Raw genomic sequence first — 21,373 nt, 5'->3', positions numbered from 1 at the left:
ATTTTGTCTGCGTGAGATTCTCCAGCTTTGTTGTTGAGTATCTGAAGCGTGAGCTGTCAAAGCTCCGCCCTCTTCTGGAAAGTGGGCCGGGAGCAGCAGCTCATTTACATTTAAAGGAACACACAAAAATGGATTGTTTTTGCTCACACCCAAATAGGGCCAAATTTGACAAGCTCTAATAAATGATCGGTGGGGTATTTTGAGCTGAAACTTCACAAACACATTCTGGGGACACCAGAGACTTATTTTACATCTTGTGAAAAGGGGCATAATAGGTCCTCTTTAACCACATGCTAAATCAGAATCAGACTGTCTCATGCACATCACTGTTTGAGTGCCATGTTAGTGGCTTTTAATGAAGTTTCTGCCTTTAAAGAGCATCTCATATTAGTCAAATCAACTTAAGATCTTCCATTTGGTTTGTAATAAGATTTATATAGATGATTCCCTATAGGCATTACCGCTTACTAAGTTTTGAGACACAGCATTTAATGATTTAACACAGAATGCACATATGCAGAAGATTTTATCATTGCAAAGGGAAATCTGTATTTATAAAAGTTAGATGAAAGACTAGAGCACAGATCAGATGAGTGTGTCAAAGAGTATAAAGGGGAGAAAAGTTGTGTTTTTTAAAGGGACCATCTTACACACCTTTGTTTTTTGTAATTTGCTTTTTTTCCATGCAAAAATCATGCGGCCTATTTGTTGATGTAAGTGACCCAAACTCCATGGTTTGCTATCTTGTTTAACCAAAGAAGAGCCAAGAGCTATTCAACATATGAGTTGGTTCTGTTTTAGATGTTATTTTAGTGATATAGACATATTTATGTTAGCCATTTGAATAGGTTTAGAAAATATTTTAGCATTTTTTCATGTGAATATAGAGTATTGTGTGTAGAATCTTTGTCTTAGAATAAATTACACATAGCAATAGTCCAAATAGATTAATAATTCTAAAACTAATAGAGTACGGGTGTGTGTACATGTAGATATTGTTGAATCCTCGCTAATTCTTCTTCCTTTCACCCTTTTTCCTCTCTCATCCCAGGAGGTGAACTTGTGTTGCCCATAATTACCGTGGACACCCAAGACCCCCTTCCCATGGCCACCCGTTACCCTGCCATCCCCGCCCCTCCCACTTCCCTAACCCCTCTCCAGACCACCAAAGAGTCCCTCGTTCTGTCCGACCCCCGCCCGCCATGCCCTCCGGACCAGGAGGACTGCGGCGACCCCATGGAGGTGTCGGCCTTCGGCTCCGGAGAAATGACGGAGTCCGATGACGAGGACTTTTACAAAAACTCCCCCATGGTCACGGACAGGACAGTCCTGCCGCCGCCTCCCGCCGTGGGCAAGAGCGGAGGCCAGGGCGCAGGTGACCACCGTCCTCCAGCCCCTGCCCCCACCACCCACCCCAACCAGCTCCACATCCCCGCGGGCAAAATGAACACCCGCGACCAGGTTCTCCTGCCACCTGCCCCGTCCTCCCGTCACACTCCAGGTCTAACCTACCCGCCTGATTTCCCCCATGTGCCCACAGCTCACCCCACCGACTTGATGGAGAAGGGCCGTCCGGGCGCCGTGGAAGTGATCAGGGAGTCCAGCAGCACCACAGGCATGGTTGTCGGCATTGTGGCGGCTGCCGCCCTCTGCATCCTCATCCTCCTTTACGCCATGTATAAGTACCGCAACCGAGACGAAGGTTCTTATCAGGTGGACCAGAGCCGCAACTCGGGCTCCGAAAGCAACGGTGCCGTAGTGAAAGAGAAGACGCCGAGCACGACCGCTGCCATCGCCAAAACGACTACCAAGGGCAAGAAGAATAAAGACAAGGAGTATTACGTCTAAGGGAACGAGCGAGGAGGAGGTTCACAGACAGGAAGTGTGCTGAGGATTTAAAAACTTCAAATCAACTCCTCCGCATCCTCAAGCATTTAAGCTACACAATCTTCTGTTTACTTCTCAAAAAGTTTTTCTGCCACCGAAAGATACGGACGTAGGGAATGAGGAGGAAGGCACTAACGGATAGATCCTCCTTTCGTTGCTGTCTTGCAAAGCCATTGTTGTATGTAATTTTATCTCTATCATGTCTAAAGAAATTCTTCCATTACATTCCAGATGATGTAATGCCCTCTTTGCGATTAAAAATTTATGTTTTGCGTGGTCCGGGCCTCCACAGGAGAATAACAAAACACCATGGACAGGGAGAGAAAAGCCGCCGGTTTAACAGATGTCTCCACACACAAGCTTTTGGTGCTATTCCTGAACGTTTATTTAATATTACCTTCATAGAGCTATGAAATTGAGATCTTCTACGAGACATTCGCTGACCCTTGTTTGTAATAATTCATGAAGAACAGAAGCGATTGTGTTAGTTATTTGCACAAGACAAGCAGATGCTCCCATCAGTTCTTGTGGAGATGTTAAATCCGACACCTTTTTAGGAGGGGGGAAAAAAACGTGTTCATTTGGAAAGGCGGCTGATAAAATCACATATTCTGTTTCGTTCTCTGATAGAGCCGAAATATGAGAAGAGTTTGAATTCATTTCCACTCGGATATCTTTTGTCAGGTGTAGAAATTAGGATTTATCTGTCCCTGTCTTGAAACACATGAATCTAATTCTTTCTTTGTTGTTTATCCGCCATGGTTTCATAAACACGTTCTCACTTAGAATCGCAGATCAGACGGCGAAGCCTGCTTTGACAGCGACACCTCCACCAGCAGGTGTGGAAGAGCTCAGAAGGTTGTTAGAACTTTAAAAAGAAAGGCATATCTCTCTCTCTCTCTCTCCGTGGTGTCGAAACATTGTGATCTGTTAGGCTACTAATTGTGTTCCATGCATGATGTATTCACATTCAGCTTTCCATGAGAGTATTTTGATATGAAATACATAAAGTTGATAACTCTCATCTCACCCAGAGGGATTCATAACGCCATGGGCGAGCACGACGCAGACAAAAGAGACCTCAGTAAGTGGGACTGTCCTGAACTGAACATCAGCTTGGACAAAAGATGTATCTATGTAAATACGGGACATTGCTGAAAACACTTCAGGAGACAGGTTTGTGTGTATCGTTCATACGGTACGTATGCGTATGTGCGCGTGTGAGTGTTTGTCCTCGTTCGTCCTCCGGCATGAGAAAGATATACTAAGACTACGAGAACTCTTTCTCTTGCCTCCTATATTCTCTATGGTGTGAAACTACAGTCCAATACCCATCCGAATGAGACTACAGACACTGAAACAAACAGGATAAAGAGAACGGAGGCGAAATCATATTTTGAGAACTGTGTGGCATCTCTTCTTGGAGGAAAAAAGGAACTTGTTCTCATCGAGATGCCAGCTCACCACCTCCCAGACCTTAAAGGAAAGCGTAAAGGAGCGAACTGACAAGACTTTTATGGAAAAGCAGCACAACCTTGTGTCCAGACTTTTGTATCAATGGACACCTCCTGGAAAGGAGGAAAAAGGGAGAGAGAAAAAAAAAAAAAAAAAAACACAGTATACTGTCTAGATATTTCTCACATTTGAAAATATGGTTTTCCTGAATTGACATTCCTTGTTATTACAAAGAAGTTTTTTGTTTAGTCCTTTCTCTGCAAATGAAAAAAAAAAAAAATGATATTCACAACAGATATTACTTCAGCTACACGAAGTGACTTTCAAATGTGAAATTCTGGAAAAAAACATGTTTTGGGATTTTATTGAATTTGGTAAAATATGAAGCATTACACCTAGCCATACCTCCATTTTACATTTGGGGTTTTTTGTTACGTCATTAACAGGGCAAATTTTTTGTTTGTGTTTTTGTTTTGTTTGTTCTTTTAAAATATAATTGTCATTTACCTATGCTGGTCAAAGTATATTCCCGTTCTTAATGTAATTGTAAAGTGTTACTGTGAGATGAAATCTAAATATGTGTACATTGACAGAGGGAAAAATACACTTGGTTCTATACTTCGTACTGATTTGGTCAGTGTGGTCTCTTTTATTTACAAAAAGATTTGTCTAAATTGACACTCGTCAAAAGTTTTAAATTTTTTGAGATTTTTAAAAAATTATTAAGTTATACATATCAAGCAGCACAACTGTTTCAACACTGATAATAAGAAATGTTTCATGAGCAGCAAATCAGCATATTAGAATGATTTCTGATGGATCATGTGACACTGAAGACTGGAGTAATGATGCTGAAAATTCAGCTTTGACATCACAGGAATAAATTACATTCTAAAATATATTAAAACAGAAAATGGTTATTTCAAATTTAAAAGAATACTTCACAATATTACAGTTTGATCATGAGACTTTTCCAAAACATTAAGCTTAGCGTTAGTTCTGGCAGGTCACGTCAGTCAAACTCGCATCAGCTGACTCTCAGCTGATCCACATCTACCTATAGAAATACAACACTTATCACAACATCCATATATAAGGTCCATCAGTATTATCAGCAGCTATCGTGTTTCTCAGGAGCTAATTACCATCCTCCATCCCCAGCTTCTCCTCTCGTCCAGTCAGGATTTGGCCTTCTGATTCTCCTTTGAATCAGACTAATTTCTCAAATTATGTTGTACATTAAAGGGTTAGTTCACCCAAAAATGAAAATTCTGTCATTAATTCCTCACCCTCATGTCGTTCCACACCCGTAAGACCTTCGTTCATCTTTGGAACACAAATTAAGTATTATTAAGACATCCGATGGCTCAGTAAGGCCTGCATCGCCAGCAATAACACTCCCTTTTTCAATGCCCAGAAAGCTACTTAAAACATATTTAAAACAGTTCATGTGACAACAGTGGTTCAACCTTAATATTATAAAGCAACTAATATATTTTTTGTGCGCCAAAAATAACAAAATAGCGACTTCATTCAACAATATCTAGTGATAGCCGATTTCAAAACACTGCTAAAACAGATGCTTACAAATCTTTTGTTTCAAATCAGTGGTTTGGAGCGTGTATCAAACTGCCAGAGTCACGTGAACTATTGGAAAACTAAGTTTCAAAACACTTATGATGTAACGAAGCCTCGTTTACTGAAATCATGGGATTTTGGGGCTCTGAACCACTGATTTGGTTCTGCAATACATTTCAGTTCTGTTCTGTTCGGTTATTGCTGCTCTCCCTCCTCTTATCCATGCTAGGCTGCGTGGATGCACAGGGAGTTCTTGCCCAGAACGGAACCATACCGCCAAGCTATACTGTATGCTAAATGTCAGTCATCTTTGACGATAGTGGTCCAGAAAGAATAATAATAATAATAATAGATCTTACCGACCCCAAACTTTTGAATGGTAGAGTAGGTCACCCAAAAAAATGAAATCGAAAATTGTTCTAAACCTGTATGATTTTTTTCTAAAAGGAATGCAAGAAGAACAAAATATTTCATTTTATGTTGCACAGTAGAAAGTCATACAGGTTTGAAACAACATGAAGGTGATTAAATGATGACAAATCACTTTGTAGTGTAATCTTCACTTAATTTATTGTTGTCTAAAGATTTAGACTCTCATATTTAATATTGAATATAAACATTTCATCTTAGACTAATGGTATTTGGAGAACCATTATTTCCCACTGTCTTTCCTGCCTGAAAATCAAGGTTTATCCATTGTAAGAACTCTCACACTGTGAAGTCAAACCCTTGTCTTACATGGCAATTTCATCATCTGGTCTTATATATTGATGGGTTCCTACCCCAGAAGACTCCACATACTGCTAATACAAAGACATCTTCAGATTTTTCTGCTGTCACACTGCTCAGATCTAGGTAGACGGAGCTCTAAACAACCCTCTTCCTCTATGGTCTTGCAGGATCTGACAAGAAAGCGGCCCCCACATTCTCTTTGCCCTCTCACTGCACCCACTCTATATCATGTTCTTCAGGTACTTGTTCTTAACTAACTATACACACTGCAGTACAGATGGAGCTATTTAAAGACTGGAGCTAAAAGCATGTTTATGGAGAGCAGTTTCCTGGAATAAGAGGCAACTTGATTTTGGAAAGGATTCAGACTGATAAAGCTATGACTGAGCTTTTCATAGGAGGAAAGCTGGCAATGACACACTTCTGTTTTGATCATTATTCTGGGTCTATTGTAAATCTAGTGGAATAAACTGTATTTGGTCAAAATGCACAGGATACGCTTAAGAACAGCATTTAGTTGAATGAGTGTTTTCATTCAGTCAATGGCTGTTTTCTCAAATATATTCTAGCAGATGTAAAATGTACCAATCTCACCTTCTATAAAATACATGCAAATCACAAGGATAAAGTCAAAAGGAATACGGATGGATGGATGGATGGATGGATGGATGGATGGATGGATGGATGGATGGATGGATGGATCATTCGGTTTAACCGTCCAAAGGCCAATACAGCCATTTCATTTGTGATTAATATATCTTAAAATGTAATAAATGTATATATTTTTCATTCTGGCATGATTTTATAACATCATATATCAACACAGTGCAAAATGATATTAAAATTATTGTTATGAGAAAAAATGTGTCATTTGGAGTAACCAATATAAAGGGACCATTTTGGATCAAGTCATGCGGTCAATATCATGTGACAGGATGTGACATCATTCAGACGCCTGCAAAGGACCACATGGTCATAAAGCAAAGTAATTAACTCTCTTTTAACTATTTGAAAAATTAATGTTTTCACTTGCTCATACGCATGTCCTGAAACATCAGGTCATTCGGTACAACCGCTATAAAACATGGAAAATGTTGTAATATTTTAAAAACTTGTACTAAATATAATATGTTTGATTGTCCTTTTGCTAGCTAGCTAGCAAGCTAGATATCAGCCTGTTAGCATTGTTTGAAAATATCGTCATTCGGTATAACCAAAAGTGTCATTCAGTAAAACCGAAATTTTGGTTAAACCGAATGACTTTTTTGGTGGCAAATTTTGTCTAAAAAATTACAAAAGTAGCACTAATTGATTATAAAAACAACACAATCTCATTGTCAACACTTAATAAAACTTCAAAATTAATTATTTCTCCATTATGTTTTTTTACACTTATTCGTCAATGACCCATATATTAAAATACAATACATAATATAATACGTATAAATGAAAAAGAATATTAAAATTGTTCTTAAATAATGTTTAATTACTGAAATAAATATAAATAAGTGAACTGCACGTATTGTCAGGAGGATGCATTAGCAAGAGCTTCTTAGAGATTATAACATTCAGGTTTATGGTCTCCAAAGATAAGACCCAACTAACATCAAGACAGCCTTAAGGCTTGTATGGATCAATAAATAGTGGGAAAGAATTAGTGATTTTCAAACAGAAGACGCAAGCTTTGAAACTGAAAGCAAGGTAAGGTTTATCACTTATTGCTGCAGTTAGTTTTAAACATCTTCAAAAACCCACATTAAAAAAGACAAAGAACAAAAGACAAGGAAAAACTGTCAGCACATTCTGATGTCATTCTACTCCACATCTTTCTGAACTCTGAGCCCTGGATTTGTGATTTGATGAATAATTTAGTAGCCGACTTACTTCCCCTTTTCCTTCAAAGTAGATAGAACTCAAATTTTCACTTCTGCCAGTGCACCTGTCCTGCCAGTGGAAATGAGTTAAAGGTATAAAAAACCCTTCCCAAATGTCACTGAAATGAAAGTGTTTGATAGGTAGGCAACATTTGAAATGTTCTTTTGCTGTATTTCCTAAGAAGGCTGTCGTTTATGCTCTTTGATTAAAAAAACAGTTGTCTGGAAAGACAGAGAGGCAAAGGCTTAACAGAGAGTAAGCAGTAATGGGCAGTTGTGATGCCACTGGATTGAGAATGAAGTGTCAACAGAAGGGCTTTGCATTTAAAAAAAACTGCAGAAGCATGAGACTGCCATCTGCTGTCTAAATCCTCTCATTCATCAATCTACATCTGTTTTACCTTTACATTTGCTGCATGACATTCTTTTATTTTTAACATTTGAATTAAAGAGGCTTCCATTTTATCCAAGTAACTTTATTTATCAAATAATAAAATAACATTTACTCTGACATATTAAAAAGTAATAATAATAATAATTGGAAATATGAATGTAGAAAGGTATCTTCTCGCAGCACAATATGACTCCTCAGCACGTTTCAAAACCATCAGGTCATCATTAGCTTGCTGCTGCTTTGTATGATGGAAAGCAATCAAAATGTCAGATGAGTAGAAACAGCACTGCCCTTACGAAAATAAACCATGGTTTTACTATAAATAAAAACCATGATTAATATAGTTAAACCATGGTAACCACAAATTAGCCATGGTTTTGCTACAGTAACCATGGTATTTGTATTAAAACTGTGGTTATACTAAAAAATTCGCCAAAAAACATGGTTACTATACTTTTACTATAATAAAACCACGGTTCATTTTCATAATGTGAATCAGCTTTGGTAGTCAAAACTAAGTTAAATGTGGGTGGAATATGAAAAATGGATAGTTTTTGGTACATTTGGGATGGATAAAACCTTTATATTCTCAGCCTTTTTTTGTTATGCTAGTATTTTGCATTATAGACTTTTGTCGCTGCTTTTCACTCGAACATTTTTCCCCTGTCAAGTGGAACTGATCATTGAAGTTCATTGCAAATGTTTGTTGCAATTTAAAAAGTAATACAAAAAAAAAAAAAATTAGATTAAATCTTTGTCCCTGCTGGAACACCAATTTATATCAGCTTAAAGCAACACTATGTAGTTTTTCGACCTTAAAATAATGTCTCTAAAATTATTTCAGTGGTAGAACAACTCTTGGACGAATACTACTGCCGCTGCGATCTGAGCAGCCTCCTAGCGGCTACAACCACACTCTGCAAGTTTCGTGTTCGGGTCGGTACACAAAGCCCCGCCCATCCCCTGCCAGCGGAAGAATGCAACCTGCTTTATGGCATACACGTCACATATTTTACTCATAGCCTGGTTGTAGTAGTTAGCCAACAGCTAACTAACTATAAGACGAAACGATATGCAAGTCTCAAAACCATGCAGACAACAATTTATTCTATTATACAAATTACACCCTTTGCAAACAATGCTACATACGAACTATGCAAGCAAAAAAACTAGGCTAACATAGGCTACTATAGTATACTAGTGTAGCTACTTTTCAATACTTGAGTAACAATAAATAAAACTATGTAATGATATTTTTAGAACATAGTGTAACACTGACTACTTTACCTGGTCGGTGGACATGGTTTCCAAACGAGGTTTCTGCATTCGCTGGTTCCACCAGCTTTGTCAACAAATTCAGGTGTATTGCGCTGCCCACGGGGACGCTCAGCGACAGTATTTACGACACTGGTAAGACAATTGCGCTTATCAACCACATGGGGGAACCGTAGCAAATGTTCCATGGTGTTGCTTTAAAGTGATAGTTCACCCAAAACTTTAAATTTTGTAATCCATTTTCTCATCCTCGTGTTGTTCCAAACCTGTATGAGTTTCTTTCATCTGTTGAACACAAAAGAAGATATTTTAAAGAATGTATTTTAAAGAATGCATCTTCCATAGTATTTTTTTCCTACTGTGGAAGTCAATAGGTGCCGTCGTCAACTGTCTGATTACCAACATTTTTAAAAATATCTTCTTTTGTGTTCAACAGAAGAAAGAAACTCATACAGGTGTGGAACAACCTGAGGGTAAGTAATGACAAATTTTTCATTTTTGGGTGAACTATCCCTTTAAGGTGGGTTACACTGGATTTTGGAACCTGGTTTGTTACTGGTCCAAGGTGATCTACCAGCCTTTATCAGTCTGACTATAAGGTCTACCAAGTCAGTCTCAACCCCGCCAGCTGGTCCATCAATCCATCATCTAGATTAGCTTGGACCAGCTAATGACAAATCACCAGCACTGTTCAACAAGAAACCATGTAAAACTAAGAATTCTTACTGACCAGTGGTTTATATTGAAGAACATAATTTTTGAAACACAAAATAAACTGTGGTTATATCGACACTCCCAGTCCTTGTTAATAATACATGGATATTGTTAATATTATATTATATTATATAGAAGGCCTTCAATATTTTGTTACAGTGGGGGGCTCATATCAAAGAGGTTGTATTACAACATAGTTCATGAAATATCCAAACTGTATGACATTATTTATGATTCATCAATACTATGATGATAATATTATGATTAAATATTTATAATCAGAAGTTTTCAAAAGTGTCTCACTTTACCAGAAAGCCCCATATAACTTTATCTAAGAAGAATCTGGGGAAAAAGTGTCCCAGCGTTTCAGAAGAAAAAATAATAATAATATGGAAAATCATTAAAATAAAGTACTGTAAGAAAATGTAACCTTTAATGTAAATTGAAATTAATCATACGCTGAATGAATGGAGGCCTAAATGAAAAATTTGCAACCTGACCAAAAAAAAGAAAAAAAGTGATGTCTGTCATGTAGATCGATTAATCAAATCAATGATCGTCCACTGAATGACAGACACTTGCTGCAGCCAATTGCATTGAAGGATCAGTTCCGTCCCTGCAGGTGGGTGTTAACAGCAGTAGCCAATCGCGTTGCAGCATCAGTTCTCTTCCTGTAGGTGGGTGTTTGCTACCTGTGTGAATGAAGCGATTCGACACTGGAACTTAGCGAGCTCGCATTTCGGGCTTTTCTCGCTGGAGTTTTTACACAGCGGCCCAGGACTTACTGTGGAAATGGCTGCTGTGTTAACCACGTAGATATATTTTGCGTTCTGTGTGTGTTTTTGTATTTTTATTTTCGTCATAAGGAGGAAGCACTCAGTGCTGCCGTTAGCCGATGCTAACTCGCGTTCAGTTTCGCTGTCCTGTGGTTTTCCTGCTCTCGTTTCTGGAGGAATTAACGCAGACCCTGTCGAGATAACCCATGGAGTGTTGACGGAATTGAAGAGTGCACAAAATTTTGCTACAAAACACTTAAGCCAAAGTCAGAGGTGTCTCACTAATGCTTGTAGCATGTTAGCGGTGTGGCTAGTAAGTGTCAGGTGATATTGAGCTGGAAGAGGACAGATATGCGTCAAATTAAGTCGAAAAACTGAGGAGAAAATAGATTAAATATAATACCTGCGTCCCTTCTGATTGGTTTGATGTTTAGCAGTTTGATTCAGGCTAAAATTTAGTCGTTCAGCTGTCAGCGTTAGCGCTGTTGCTATTTAAACGCACGGTTTGTTTACAGTTCTAAAAATATTCGCACTCTAGTAACATTATTATTGAAGGATATTGGAACTTTTCCTGGACATTAATCTCTCTACTGTCTTTATTTAGACTCAATATAATTTCAAAGCTGCTCTAGGCAAGCTAACAGACCTATGCTAACATTAGCTGAAGTTGTATTGGTTTAAAGCCAATTACACTGAGACATTTGTCAGCTTTCGTTTATTTAAACTACTATTGTTTGCCGAGGATGCTCAGTGTTTTTCCTTTTCCAGTTGTAGAGATTAGCTGCTGCCATACAGGGAAAAGTTGAGAGGATTCTATGACTGTTCAGGCCTGGATGAGATGGCTGTAGGTTAAAATAAATCAGCAGTCAGTCATGATATAAAACTCTAAACGGTGTCTCATACGCATATCTCTTGTTGGGCAACGGGAAAGGTTTACAGATTTGTTTAAAAAAAAAATAGAAATTAAATTCTCAGGACTCTGAAGCTGTATACCATATTTACAATAATTACAGAAGAGTAGAAAGCCAGTGGAGACATTAACTAACTAACTGCCTGTCTTTCTCTGCATCGCCTGAAATGGTATAAAAAGCTCAAGCAGTTGTTCAGTGATCTTATACATATCTCTTGACATCTCTAAAATTAAATATTATATTATACCCCTAAATGAAACCCGATTCCTGAATTGTATTTTCTAGAAATCCCACATTAGGCTACTTTATCTAAATCAGACAAATGTCTCAAGCCTTATTATCACGCCACAAATGGGTTAAAATGACCATATTCAAAATAGCCTGTTGATCTTAAGTATGTCATCAGAACAGCTTGTTTATTTATGGAATTGTGTTTGTTTAAAGTGCTGGGAAGTTATAAAGAAACCAAACCAAGCAGTTTTGATGATTCCTCAGGATGAATGTTTTCATGTAGCCCTTGGGTCACAATTGTGCCAAAAACTCTTGATGAACTGCACTACAAACAGGGGTCTGCTGGAGGAGCATGCAAAAGAACAGTCGATGCTGAAAAAACACAGGCCTGAAGTTGTTCTGTATCGTCGCACACTCTGCTAATTTTTTGGGCAGCCTTTTCATTTCCAGTCCGAGAAAGTCCATCCTGAGGTTCCCAATGGAAGTACCGCACTAGAGCCTTTGAGAAGGGAACGTAAAGAACTCTGAGTTGTCTCATCCCGAAGCGATAAGATGGGCTCTCAAGCTCTTCAGATATTGCGGCAGGGAGTGTGGGCTTCTCTGACCGGAGGATGGTACGTGGACCCTCATCAGAGTACCTTCTCGAACTGCTTTCATCTCTACCTCTGGATATTCCTCTTGGCCTTCCCCTTTCTTCTGTACATGGTAAGTTCATGAAGTAATTCCCCAGGTAAAGAATTCCACCAGCACATTCAGTAATGTTGAGAAACTTTCTTTACCTGCTGATCTCAAGCTTTACTCTTGAAAAATTGTTGAGACTGAATCTTTGTCAAAATGCAAGACAGCTGCACATGTGGTCAGATTTTATGAAGCTATGGAATGTCTATGGAATGTCTTTTCTAAGACGTTAGAAAAGCACAATGAAGCAGAACAAAGACAATTTCAAACCTTGTGTCAGAGTAAAAAATAATGTGTATATAAACATTGTATACATTGCGTTTTTTATTCAAGAAAGAATCCTGAAAATCCTGGTTTCCATTACAATATTAAGCAGCATGGCTGTTTAACACTGACAGTAAATGATGATAATAATAAGAGATGTTTCTTGATCACCAAATCAACCTATTAGAATGATTTCTGAAGGATCATGTGACACTGAAGAGTGAAGACTGAAGTAATGATGCTGAAAATTCAGCTTTTGCCATCACATGAATAAATTACATTTTAAAATATATTAAAATAGAAAAGAGTTCTTTTAAATTGTAATATTGTATTTTCAATCAAATGAATGCTGCCCTGACTTAAGAGAAAGTTCAATAAAGTTCCTTCAAGGCAATAGCCTGTTTTAAAGTTTTACAGAATGTTAGTACAAATACCTTACAAGCACAATCAATGTTATTGATCAGATATACAAGAAAGGAATCATTACATCAGTATTCAGGAAGACATTCCTTTTGCATTACTTTTCTCAGTGTGGCAACCAGTTGGTGATAATACAGAAAAGCATGTGGATAAACATGAAATGTTGTGACATTGCTAGTGATACTTGTGCTTTCAGGTGAATTTCCATCGTGCTGTTCTTGTAACACTCCTAAGTTGACTGTTAAACATATTTTATTGAACTTTACAGCTTTTAATGTCATTGGACAATGATTTTACTTAGTTTTATTCTGAAAGTTGTCTAAAGGATGTTTAGTAAATCGGCGACATGAAAACATCTACGGTTTTTAATCTCAGTTGCATCTAATTTTATATAGATTTTTACCTCTGTATAAATTATTTATTTTTGTCTGTCATGCCATTTTTAATGTTTATTAATTTATCACAGCTTTTACTTTTACACAGTGCTTGCCATGAAAATGTAGCGTAAACAACATGAATAAATGAATACATTTGCTATTACTTATGCTGTATTTTGCATACTGTTAAAGACTTACGCAAGAACATTATGAAATCAGATTTATTGCACAAGTCTATTCTCCATTGTGGCCTACATAAGATGCAGTGTCTTAAACGAAATTGAGGTTGCAGTTGTTGCAACCACATTGACGTGAATCTGAAACGAAATTGAGGTTGCAGTTGTTGCAACCACATTGACGTGATTCTCCCTCATTAATTCTTTCAGGCCCTTCCTGCCAATTTAGTGGTGGCTGGTGTGTACTGCGCTGTGATAGCGGCCTTCTTCACGGCCATAAAAGCAGTGAACTTCCGGCTACATGCCATGTTTGACCTGGGTGAGATTGTGGAGAAGAGGCAGGCCTCGTTCAACACTGACCCCCACAGAGTGGAAGAAGGAGAGGAAGGCTCTGGCGCTCACGACGGAAGCCAACACAGGTTTGTTACTACAATATTTTTTTCTTTTTTCATTCATCTATCGCTCAATTCAGCAAGTAGACCAAATCAGTTTGTAGAGCATTACAAGCATCATGCTACTGAGTCAGATGTTCTTTGGGGATTTGTTGTTGAACAGCTGTTGGTGTCGAGCAGTCACTCTGCTGTAGTCAGTTTTAGCTCATGTCTGCATGCCTGTGCCTACAGGGACAGTGGTGTTGGTGTGGAAATGACGGTGTTCCGAAAGGTGAACTCCACCCCTCCTGTACGCTGCAGTTCCCAGCATTCGCTGTTTGGATTGAATCAGGTGTCGGTGAGGATATTGTTAATGCCATATGTCACATGTCCTTAAGCATTATTCTCCTTAACTCGTTGGAATTTCCTCTGACTCGTTTTCGTTTTCTTTTGATCAGGAATTTTTACCACAGCTTGAAGACCCTGGAGGCTCAAAGGGTATGTTGTGTTGTTGTTGTTGCTTTTTTTTAAAATATACAACACCAAATAGTTAACATGAACTGGAATGCTTGCGTTTCAATCTTTTCTGATTTTTAAAATTTCAGATATTAAGGAGCTCATGCAGGAGCAGGGCAGTAATAATGTGATCGTAACCTCTGCACATAGAGATGTCCTTCGACACAACTCTCAGGACAACACTAGTAAGAACTGTCCCTTTACTGCTTCACTACATTAGTGTTGCATTGGACAGTTCCCTAGATAGTCCCCCAGTTCCCTTCAAATCCAGTGGCAACACACATTTTCAGAAGCTTTGGTTAAAAAAAAAATCAAATTCAATTCTTATCTATTTTGTAAATGCATGTTTTAGATCTTGCTGTGAATGTTTAATCTATGTATGTTTAAATTAATTTTTATTTATTTATTTTGCCCCATTTGACGTTTAATCAAAGTGTCATAACTTCCAGTAAAAACTACTAAACTCTGGCATTTATTTTTTAAACTTATTATCAATCAACAACTGATGGAACAAAGTCCCTGCCCTGGAGGGTTTTTTTTTTTTTAATAATTCATTTAACTTTATTTATGAATGGTTTATTTCACAATACAGAAGAAAAGATCTGTCACTACTACCAACCAGCTCTGAGATGAACCATAACATTATAAACTTTAATTTGAAGCAAAAAAGTTTACAGTCATTGATTTATATGTATAAAATAAGTTGTTACGTTTATTGCAAAATGTTACAAGATATTAAAATATAAATGAAGTTAACTGAATGTATTTATAGCTTAAAACCAATGGGTTTGTTTAAGATGTTACCAAGTTATGTGTACCTCTAAACATCGCTAATCTGCTCAGTAGTAACTGGACGTTTTTTTGTCATTGCAGGTGTGGGGCCATCCTGTTTGGCTGGGGATTACAGAGGGCTAATTGGTGTGGGTGGTGTAATGTCTGGTGGGTTTAGTAGCCTGCACCCAGCAAACTGTCCTTCCATCCCGCCATCGCCCTCCAGCCAAGAAGATGGAGATGAGAAAGACCAGGTGAAGAATGGGGGTGTGGGGCAGCTATCCCCGCAGAGCCCCGACGGGGAGGGTCTAGGAGGCTACTCCCCCCTTGGGCCTTCAGCTGATTCTGAGAGCCTGGGAGATGCTCCTCTCAGCCCTCTTATAAAGAGTAGCTTGAGCGAGGAACTAAGTGAGAACTTGTTGGGTCTGGGCCTAGACCCTGTCGCTTTTGCCCCCGGTGCAGAGCAACCAGGCAGCCGCACTGGAGTGGCCCTGGCTGCAGGCTCCACTGACAGCTGCTTTAGTGGAGGTGGAGCGGCCACAGACAGAGAGACTCTCAGTACGGTCAGTAGCTACCGCAGCGAGAAAACAGACTCAACACAGCTTGAGAGCCCCTCGCTGGGCCAGACTCATAAACCCGTGTCTAACGCTCCTTCCACAGCTTTGCCTCAGGGTAAAGGCTCCTATCAGCAGCCTGCAGACGTGCTGCAGGGTGGCAGTGACACAGATGACCTGTCAGACAGCGTGCTGCTACGCTCACCCTCCAAAGAGCTCTCCTCTGGGCAGGGCCTAGACAGAACTCTGGTGGAGGGGGAGGACCTTCCCCCTTTGCTTGCAGACATTGCACAGCCCTCCTTGCAAGACTCGTCGCCGTCTAGCAGCGGGCCTTCCGAAACCTGCGATCTTGATGGTGGCATCCCTATACCCCCCCTTCCTCCTCCACGCCAGGCCAGCTCTGCACCGTCAGGTTTGGCACTGGGATTGGTCTGCTCAGAGCCTGCTCTGCCTGTCTCCGCCCCGTCCTACCTCCTAGCAGAGCCACCATCTCTGCAAGCTCAGCAACAGGTGGTGCGACCTAAAGATCTGAAGCTGCTACGTGCCGGGGGCAGTGTGGGTCACCGCCCCGGTCGCAGGAAAGCTCCCCGCAAACGAGGTGCTGCTGGCAGTAGCAGTTTCGACTGTGGCTCCTATCGCCGGCACCACAACCGTGGCCAACACAGAGACTACATCCCTGTACGCAGTCGGCTGGGTGCCAAAGCCTACAGCGAGAGCTTGTTTGAGGACTCCAGCGACGAAGACGATGGCAGCGATATGAGTGCAGGTTCTAGCTTAGGATCCCAACGTCGCTTCAGTTCTGACGACGAAGATGATGATGATGAAGATGATGATTCGAGCTCCTCTACCTCCTGCTACTCCCCAGATCTGCCGAATGCCGTCAACGCTTCTCAGCCTGGCCCCCCTCAGTTACCCAGTCCTGGAGAGGGGGAGGAGCCTGACAAAGTAGGACCCTCCCATTCTCGCAGTGCTCAGCGCTCAGCCAGCACAGCCAGTGCCAAGACTCATGCCAGAGTGCTCAGCATGGATGGGGCTGGTGGGGGTTCCAACAATACAGGGACCCTTGCATCTACTATGCTACCTTTACCCCCTTCTTCCACTCCTGCCCCACGTCCACTCACCATCTCTAAATCAGACCTGGAGGCTCGGACAGTGCACTCAGAGGGTTTCTCCAGGGCACACCATAGGCTAGACTCACTTGGGGGCTCCTGGGCTGGGAACCAGACGGGCTGGAGGGCAGGAGAGCTGCTAGAAGAGGGGGCAGTAGGAGGAGGTGAGGAGTGAACAGATTTATTCTCAGCACTTCTTTTCTTGCATATCTTAAGGCCAATTTACACCACGCTTTTCAGTGTGTTCTCTTGCGCATAGTGTGAACATAAGTTATTTTTCGTAAAATTCTAAAAGCAACGGCCAACTTGTTTGTTGGTGTTTGTCTGTGCGGTGTGAATTGGCCTATAAATGTGCAAAAATATTCAGAGCCTTGCGTAGCTTTTTATTGTGGGATGTTGCTCTTTTGGTCATGGTGTGTGAGACCATCATACCACATTTTATTCACCGAATATTTAGGCTGGAAAAGCCATCCAATTTTTAAAATATATATATTTTTAATTATAATGTTTTCTTTTAATGTTATTTTACATTTTCCCTTTCATTAATTATTCTTAAATTCTTCTTTTAATTGATTAATAATTTCTGCTGTAACCATATTATTCACCCTAATATTTAGGCCAAAAATTTTCTTTTTTTATTTTTATTGTATTATAAATTTGCACTTATCCTTTTTAATAATATTTTTTTCTAATAATTATTTTAATTGATTTCTGCTGTCAATATTTTCTTTTCTTTGCCCTTTAAAACTATTTGCCTGTTCCTTTTTGCTCATGTAGCCCCAGAGGAGGGAAGTAAACGTGACTCTGTGAGCAGTGTGAAGAGGACGCAGGCCATTCGCAGGCGACATAATGCTGGTAGTAACCCCACCCCACCCCCTTCCGCCATGGGCTCTCCTCCTAGTCTACAGGACCTCCAGAGAGTCCGCACTTCCTCTCACTCCCGCACACGAACGCTCCCCTCCGCCCTGCACTTTGCCGCCTCATCCCTTCTGCTTCTGCCCCGCAGCGGTGTTCACGAGGCGTCCACCTTTGACGACACCTCAGAGGGAGCTGTGCACTACTTTTATGATGAGAGTGGTAAAGAATCATTTGTGCTTCACTGACTTGTAACACTAATTTAATTTTGGTTTAGTTGTTTCTTCAATAGAAGTGATCTAATTTCAGGAGTAAAGAGGTCTTATACTTTTGGGCCTGCTGGTGGAGGATATGAGGACCCAGTCCAGTAAGTCTTAACTTTTACCATTGGGATAATATTCAGAAGTCTCCTAGTGTTTGACCCGTTTTCATTGGCACAGGGAGCGAGAGCGACAGTCACAGTCCTCCAGCTTTACCTCCACTGATGTCCAGGAGGTGGCGCCGGTGCTGTCCATGCTGCAGCCCAGACCTGTGGTCCTCCAGGGTATGCAGGTTCGTGGGCTGCCCCTGGATATGCCAGAGGTGAGAATTAACTCTTCAACATCATCAAAACACATGTTCCGTTTCACAATCCTGCTGATTGTTTTGACGGTTTTCTGTTTGTAGTTCGACCTAGATCACGAGTCCCCTCATGAATCCCAGGAGAACACATTGATGATTGAGGAAAAGGCCAAGCCTAAACAGTATTACCGATTCTGGGTGCTGCCGGGCAAATGGTTAAGAGTTCGTTATGACAGGCTAGCATTGCTAGCCTTACTGGACAGGAATCGACGCGTTGGCGAGAATGTGTTTGCAGTGGTGTTGGCCAGCTTAGTGGCTTTCCTTGGCTTTTTGCTTCTTCGCCAGGGCTTCTTTAGGGACATCTGGGTTTTCCAGTTCTGTCTAGTCATTGCCAGCTGTCAGTACTCCTTGCTAAAGGTCAGTATGAGAGATAGCATTTTTAAAATGGTCCATTTTTGTTTGTTTTAGCATTGTTATCTTTGTTTTCATTGTTGGCATCTCTTGATCTTCAAATGATTTTAAAGGGTTAGTTCAAACCAAAAATTAAATTTCTGTCATTAATTATTCACCCTCATGTCGTCCCAAACCCGTAAAACCTTCGTTCATCTTCAGAACACAAATTAAGATATTTTTGATGAAATCCAAGGGTTTCTAAACCACACATAGGCAGCAACGTCATTGCACCTTTTGAGGTCCAGAAAAGTATTTAAGACATCATTAAAATAGTCCATGTGACTAACAGTAGTTCAACCTTAATGTTATGAAGCGACAAGAAAACAAAAATAAAGACTTTATGACAACAGAAATTGTTAAATACGCAGTTGACGTAGTGAACGCAGTGCAGCGCTTCCGTGTTCACACCCGAACGCTGGCTCAGTATTGGCCGACGCTGTCTACACATGAGCAGCATGATGCATGCGTGTGATGCTGACGCAGGAGCCGGCCAATAATGAGCTGGCATTCTGACATAGAATACCGAAGCGCTGCACTCACTGCGTTCACTACGTCAACTGTGTATGACAACAGTTCAATTTTGCACACAAAAAGTATTCTCGTTACTTCATAACATTAAGGTTGAACCATTGTAGTCACGTTGACTATTTTAATGATGTCTTAACTACCTTTCTGGACCTCAAAAGGTGCAATGACGTTGCTGTCTATGTGTGGTTCAGAAACCCTCGGATTTCATCAAAAATATCTTAATTTTTGTTCTGAAGATGAACGAAGGTCTTACGGGTTTGGAACGACATGAGGGTGAGTAATGAATGACAGAATTTTCATTTTTGGGTGAACTAAACCTTTAATGTGTCCCGTGTTAATTTTTTCTTGTCCATTTCAGAGTGTACAGCCCGATGCAGCATCTCCGATGCATGTGAGTATATGGCTATTTGTCAGTCTTCTCTTTTCTTAGACTTTCACAGTCCTTGATTTTTATTTTATTTTTTGTCTTTACCAACCCAGCTCATTTGATGTGGTCTTTATTGTAGGGCCATAACTGGATCATCGTGTACAGCCGACCGGTGTATTTCTGCCTGTGTTGTGTGCTGATCTGGGTGTTTGACTTGGTCGGCCACTCAGAGAGTATGCGGCCTTTCACCCTCTATGGGGTCACCTTATTTTCTGCCCACTTTCTGCTCTGTGCTAGAGACATTCTCATAGGTGTGCTCACTATCATTCAAAGCCAGTTCTGTTAAACCTCTGTTAATTGAGTTGTGCATAATACAATAACGTAATTAATCATATGTTTTCCTCTGCAGTGTTCACCCTCTGTTTTCCCATCATCTTCCTGTTTGGGCTTCTACCTCAGGTCAACACATTCCTCATGTGTTTGTTGGAACAGGTGGACATGCACATTTTCGGTGGAACTGGTGAGAGACGTTTTGTACGTTACTGATGCTATAGCGATAACACTTTACAGTAAGGTCCTATCATTTAGCGTTAATTAACATTAACAATGAGCAATATATTTGTTACAGTAATGATTAATCTTTGTTAACGTTAGTAATAAAAATATTTGACCCGGGGTATTTTGACCAGGGTATTTGACCCTGGCTCTTATGTAGATAATGGTTAAATGAGATATTTGGGGTATATGAAACAGGAAAATCTTTGGTCTTATTAATCTATTACTTGTTCCAGAGCAAAACGATTTGGGTTAAGGGGAAAAGTATGTTTCATACTTTATATTTAGGCTATATTTAATATACTTAAATCCTGTACTAGAGCACTACTTTTGTACGTTTGACTGAATTGTTTGCTTGTTTTTTATTCATTTGATTGTGTTTTGTTTGTTTGTTTTTTAAAATGGCTATTGTAGTTAATTTTAATATTGTTGTTCAATAAATATTATTTTATATAAATAATATGCCATATTTGGTATTGAGAAAGGGTCCGTCAATAGTATCAGTGAAAGTTACATTACTACGCCATTAGATGGCGGCCAAATCACAGCCGTGCTGATATACAGCCATATCGCATGGCTACGAGTGTGAATATATTCATTCTTGCACCGTGAGTATGAGATCTTGTAATTTGTGTGTGTATTTGTGTTTCAGCCACCACAAGCCCCCTGTCTTCAGTTTATAGTCTGTTGCGCAGTATGTTGGTGGCGGCTCTGGTTTATGGATTTTGCCTTGGTGCCATCAATGTAAGTGGGAAGCTGTTTGTCACTTTTACAACAGAACTGTGTTTATTGGTGCTTCCTATACTCATTTTATGTATATTGTGTGTGTGTGTGTGTAGGCTCCGTGGGGAGAGGCACATGTCCCGGTGCTCTTCTCTGTGTTCTGTGGCCTCCTCCTGGCCTTGTCCTATCATCTGAGCAGACAGAGCAGCGACCCAACCATCCTCTGGTCAGTGTCACCACACATGCTGTTGACTTCCCAGTCATCTCA

At 40.1% G+C, this 21,373-nt stretch overlaps 2 protein-coding genes across 14 annotated transcripts in view; both read left to right on the top strand.

The window, feature by feature from the left end:
- The window catches only part of nrxn2a (neurexin 2a), a 432,106-nt gene extending 428,135 nt beyond the window's left edge, over window positions 1-3,971 (top strand). For 9 of the 12 annotated variants that reach the window (XM_051877571.1, XM_051877564.1, XM_051877572.1 and 6 more), the window contains one exon: window positions 1,052-3,971. In XM_051877571.1, the coding sequence (XP_051733531.1) occupies window positions 1,052-1,848 (797 nt within the window). In that variant the 3' untranslated portion in view covers window positions 1,849-3,971. The remainder of the gene's footprint in view (window positions 1-1,051) is intronic. The other 3 variants (XM_051877575.1, XM_051877573.1, XM_051877574.1) reach the window with 1 other exon arrangement.
- Window positions 3,972-10,575: 6,604 nt separating this feature from the next.
- The window catches only part of LOC127503409 (pecanex-like protein 3), a 23,442-nt gene continuing 12,644 nt past the window's right edge, over window positions 10,576-21,373 (top strand). Inside the window, exons 1-15 of one of the 2 annotated variants that reach the window (XM_051877134.1) lie at window positions 10,576-12,532; window positions 13,953-14,161; window positions 14,366-14,471; window positions 14,572-14,611; window positions 14,719-14,814; window positions 15,503-17,227; window positions 17,841-18,140; window positions 18,228-18,285; window positions 18,359-18,500; window positions 18,585-18,896; window positions 19,819-19,851; window positions 19,967-20,138; window positions 20,237-20,347; window positions 21,035-21,126; window positions 21,222-21,331. In XM_051877134.1, the coding sequence (XP_051733094.1) occupies window positions 12,380-12,532; window positions 13,953-14,161; window positions 14,366-14,471; window positions 14,572-14,611; window positions 14,719-14,814; window positions 15,503-17,227; window positions 17,841-18,140; window positions 18,228-18,285; window positions 18,359-18,500; window positions 18,585-18,896; window positions 19,819-19,851; window positions 19,967-20,138; window positions 20,237-20,347; window positions 21,035-21,126; window positions 21,222-21,331 (3,659 nt within the window). In that variant the 5' untranslated portion in view covers window positions 10,576-12,379. The remainder of the gene's footprint in view (window positions 12,533-13,952; window positions 14,162-14,365; window positions 14,472-14,571; window positions 14,612-14,718; window positions 14,815-15,502; window positions 17,228-17,840; window positions 18,141-18,227; window positions 18,286-18,358; window positions 18,501-18,584; window positions 18,897-19,818; window positions 19,852-19,966; window positions 20,139-20,236; window positions 20,348-21,034; window positions 21,127-21,221; window positions 21,332-21,373) is intronic. The other variant, XM_051877135.1, reaches the window with a different exon arrangement.

Source organism: Ctenopharyngodon idella, chromosome 21 (genome assembly GCF_019924925.1).
Source record: "Ctenopharyngodon idella isolate HZGC_01 chromosome 21, HZGC01, whole genome shotgun sequence".
Taxonomy (NCBI): Eukaryota; Metazoa; Chordata; class Actinopteri; order Cypriniformes; family Xenocyprididae; genus Ctenopharyngodon; species Ctenopharyngodon idella.
The sequence above is the reverse complement of the archived record's forward strand: the minus strand, read 5'-3'. Positions and strand labels throughout refer to the sequence as shown.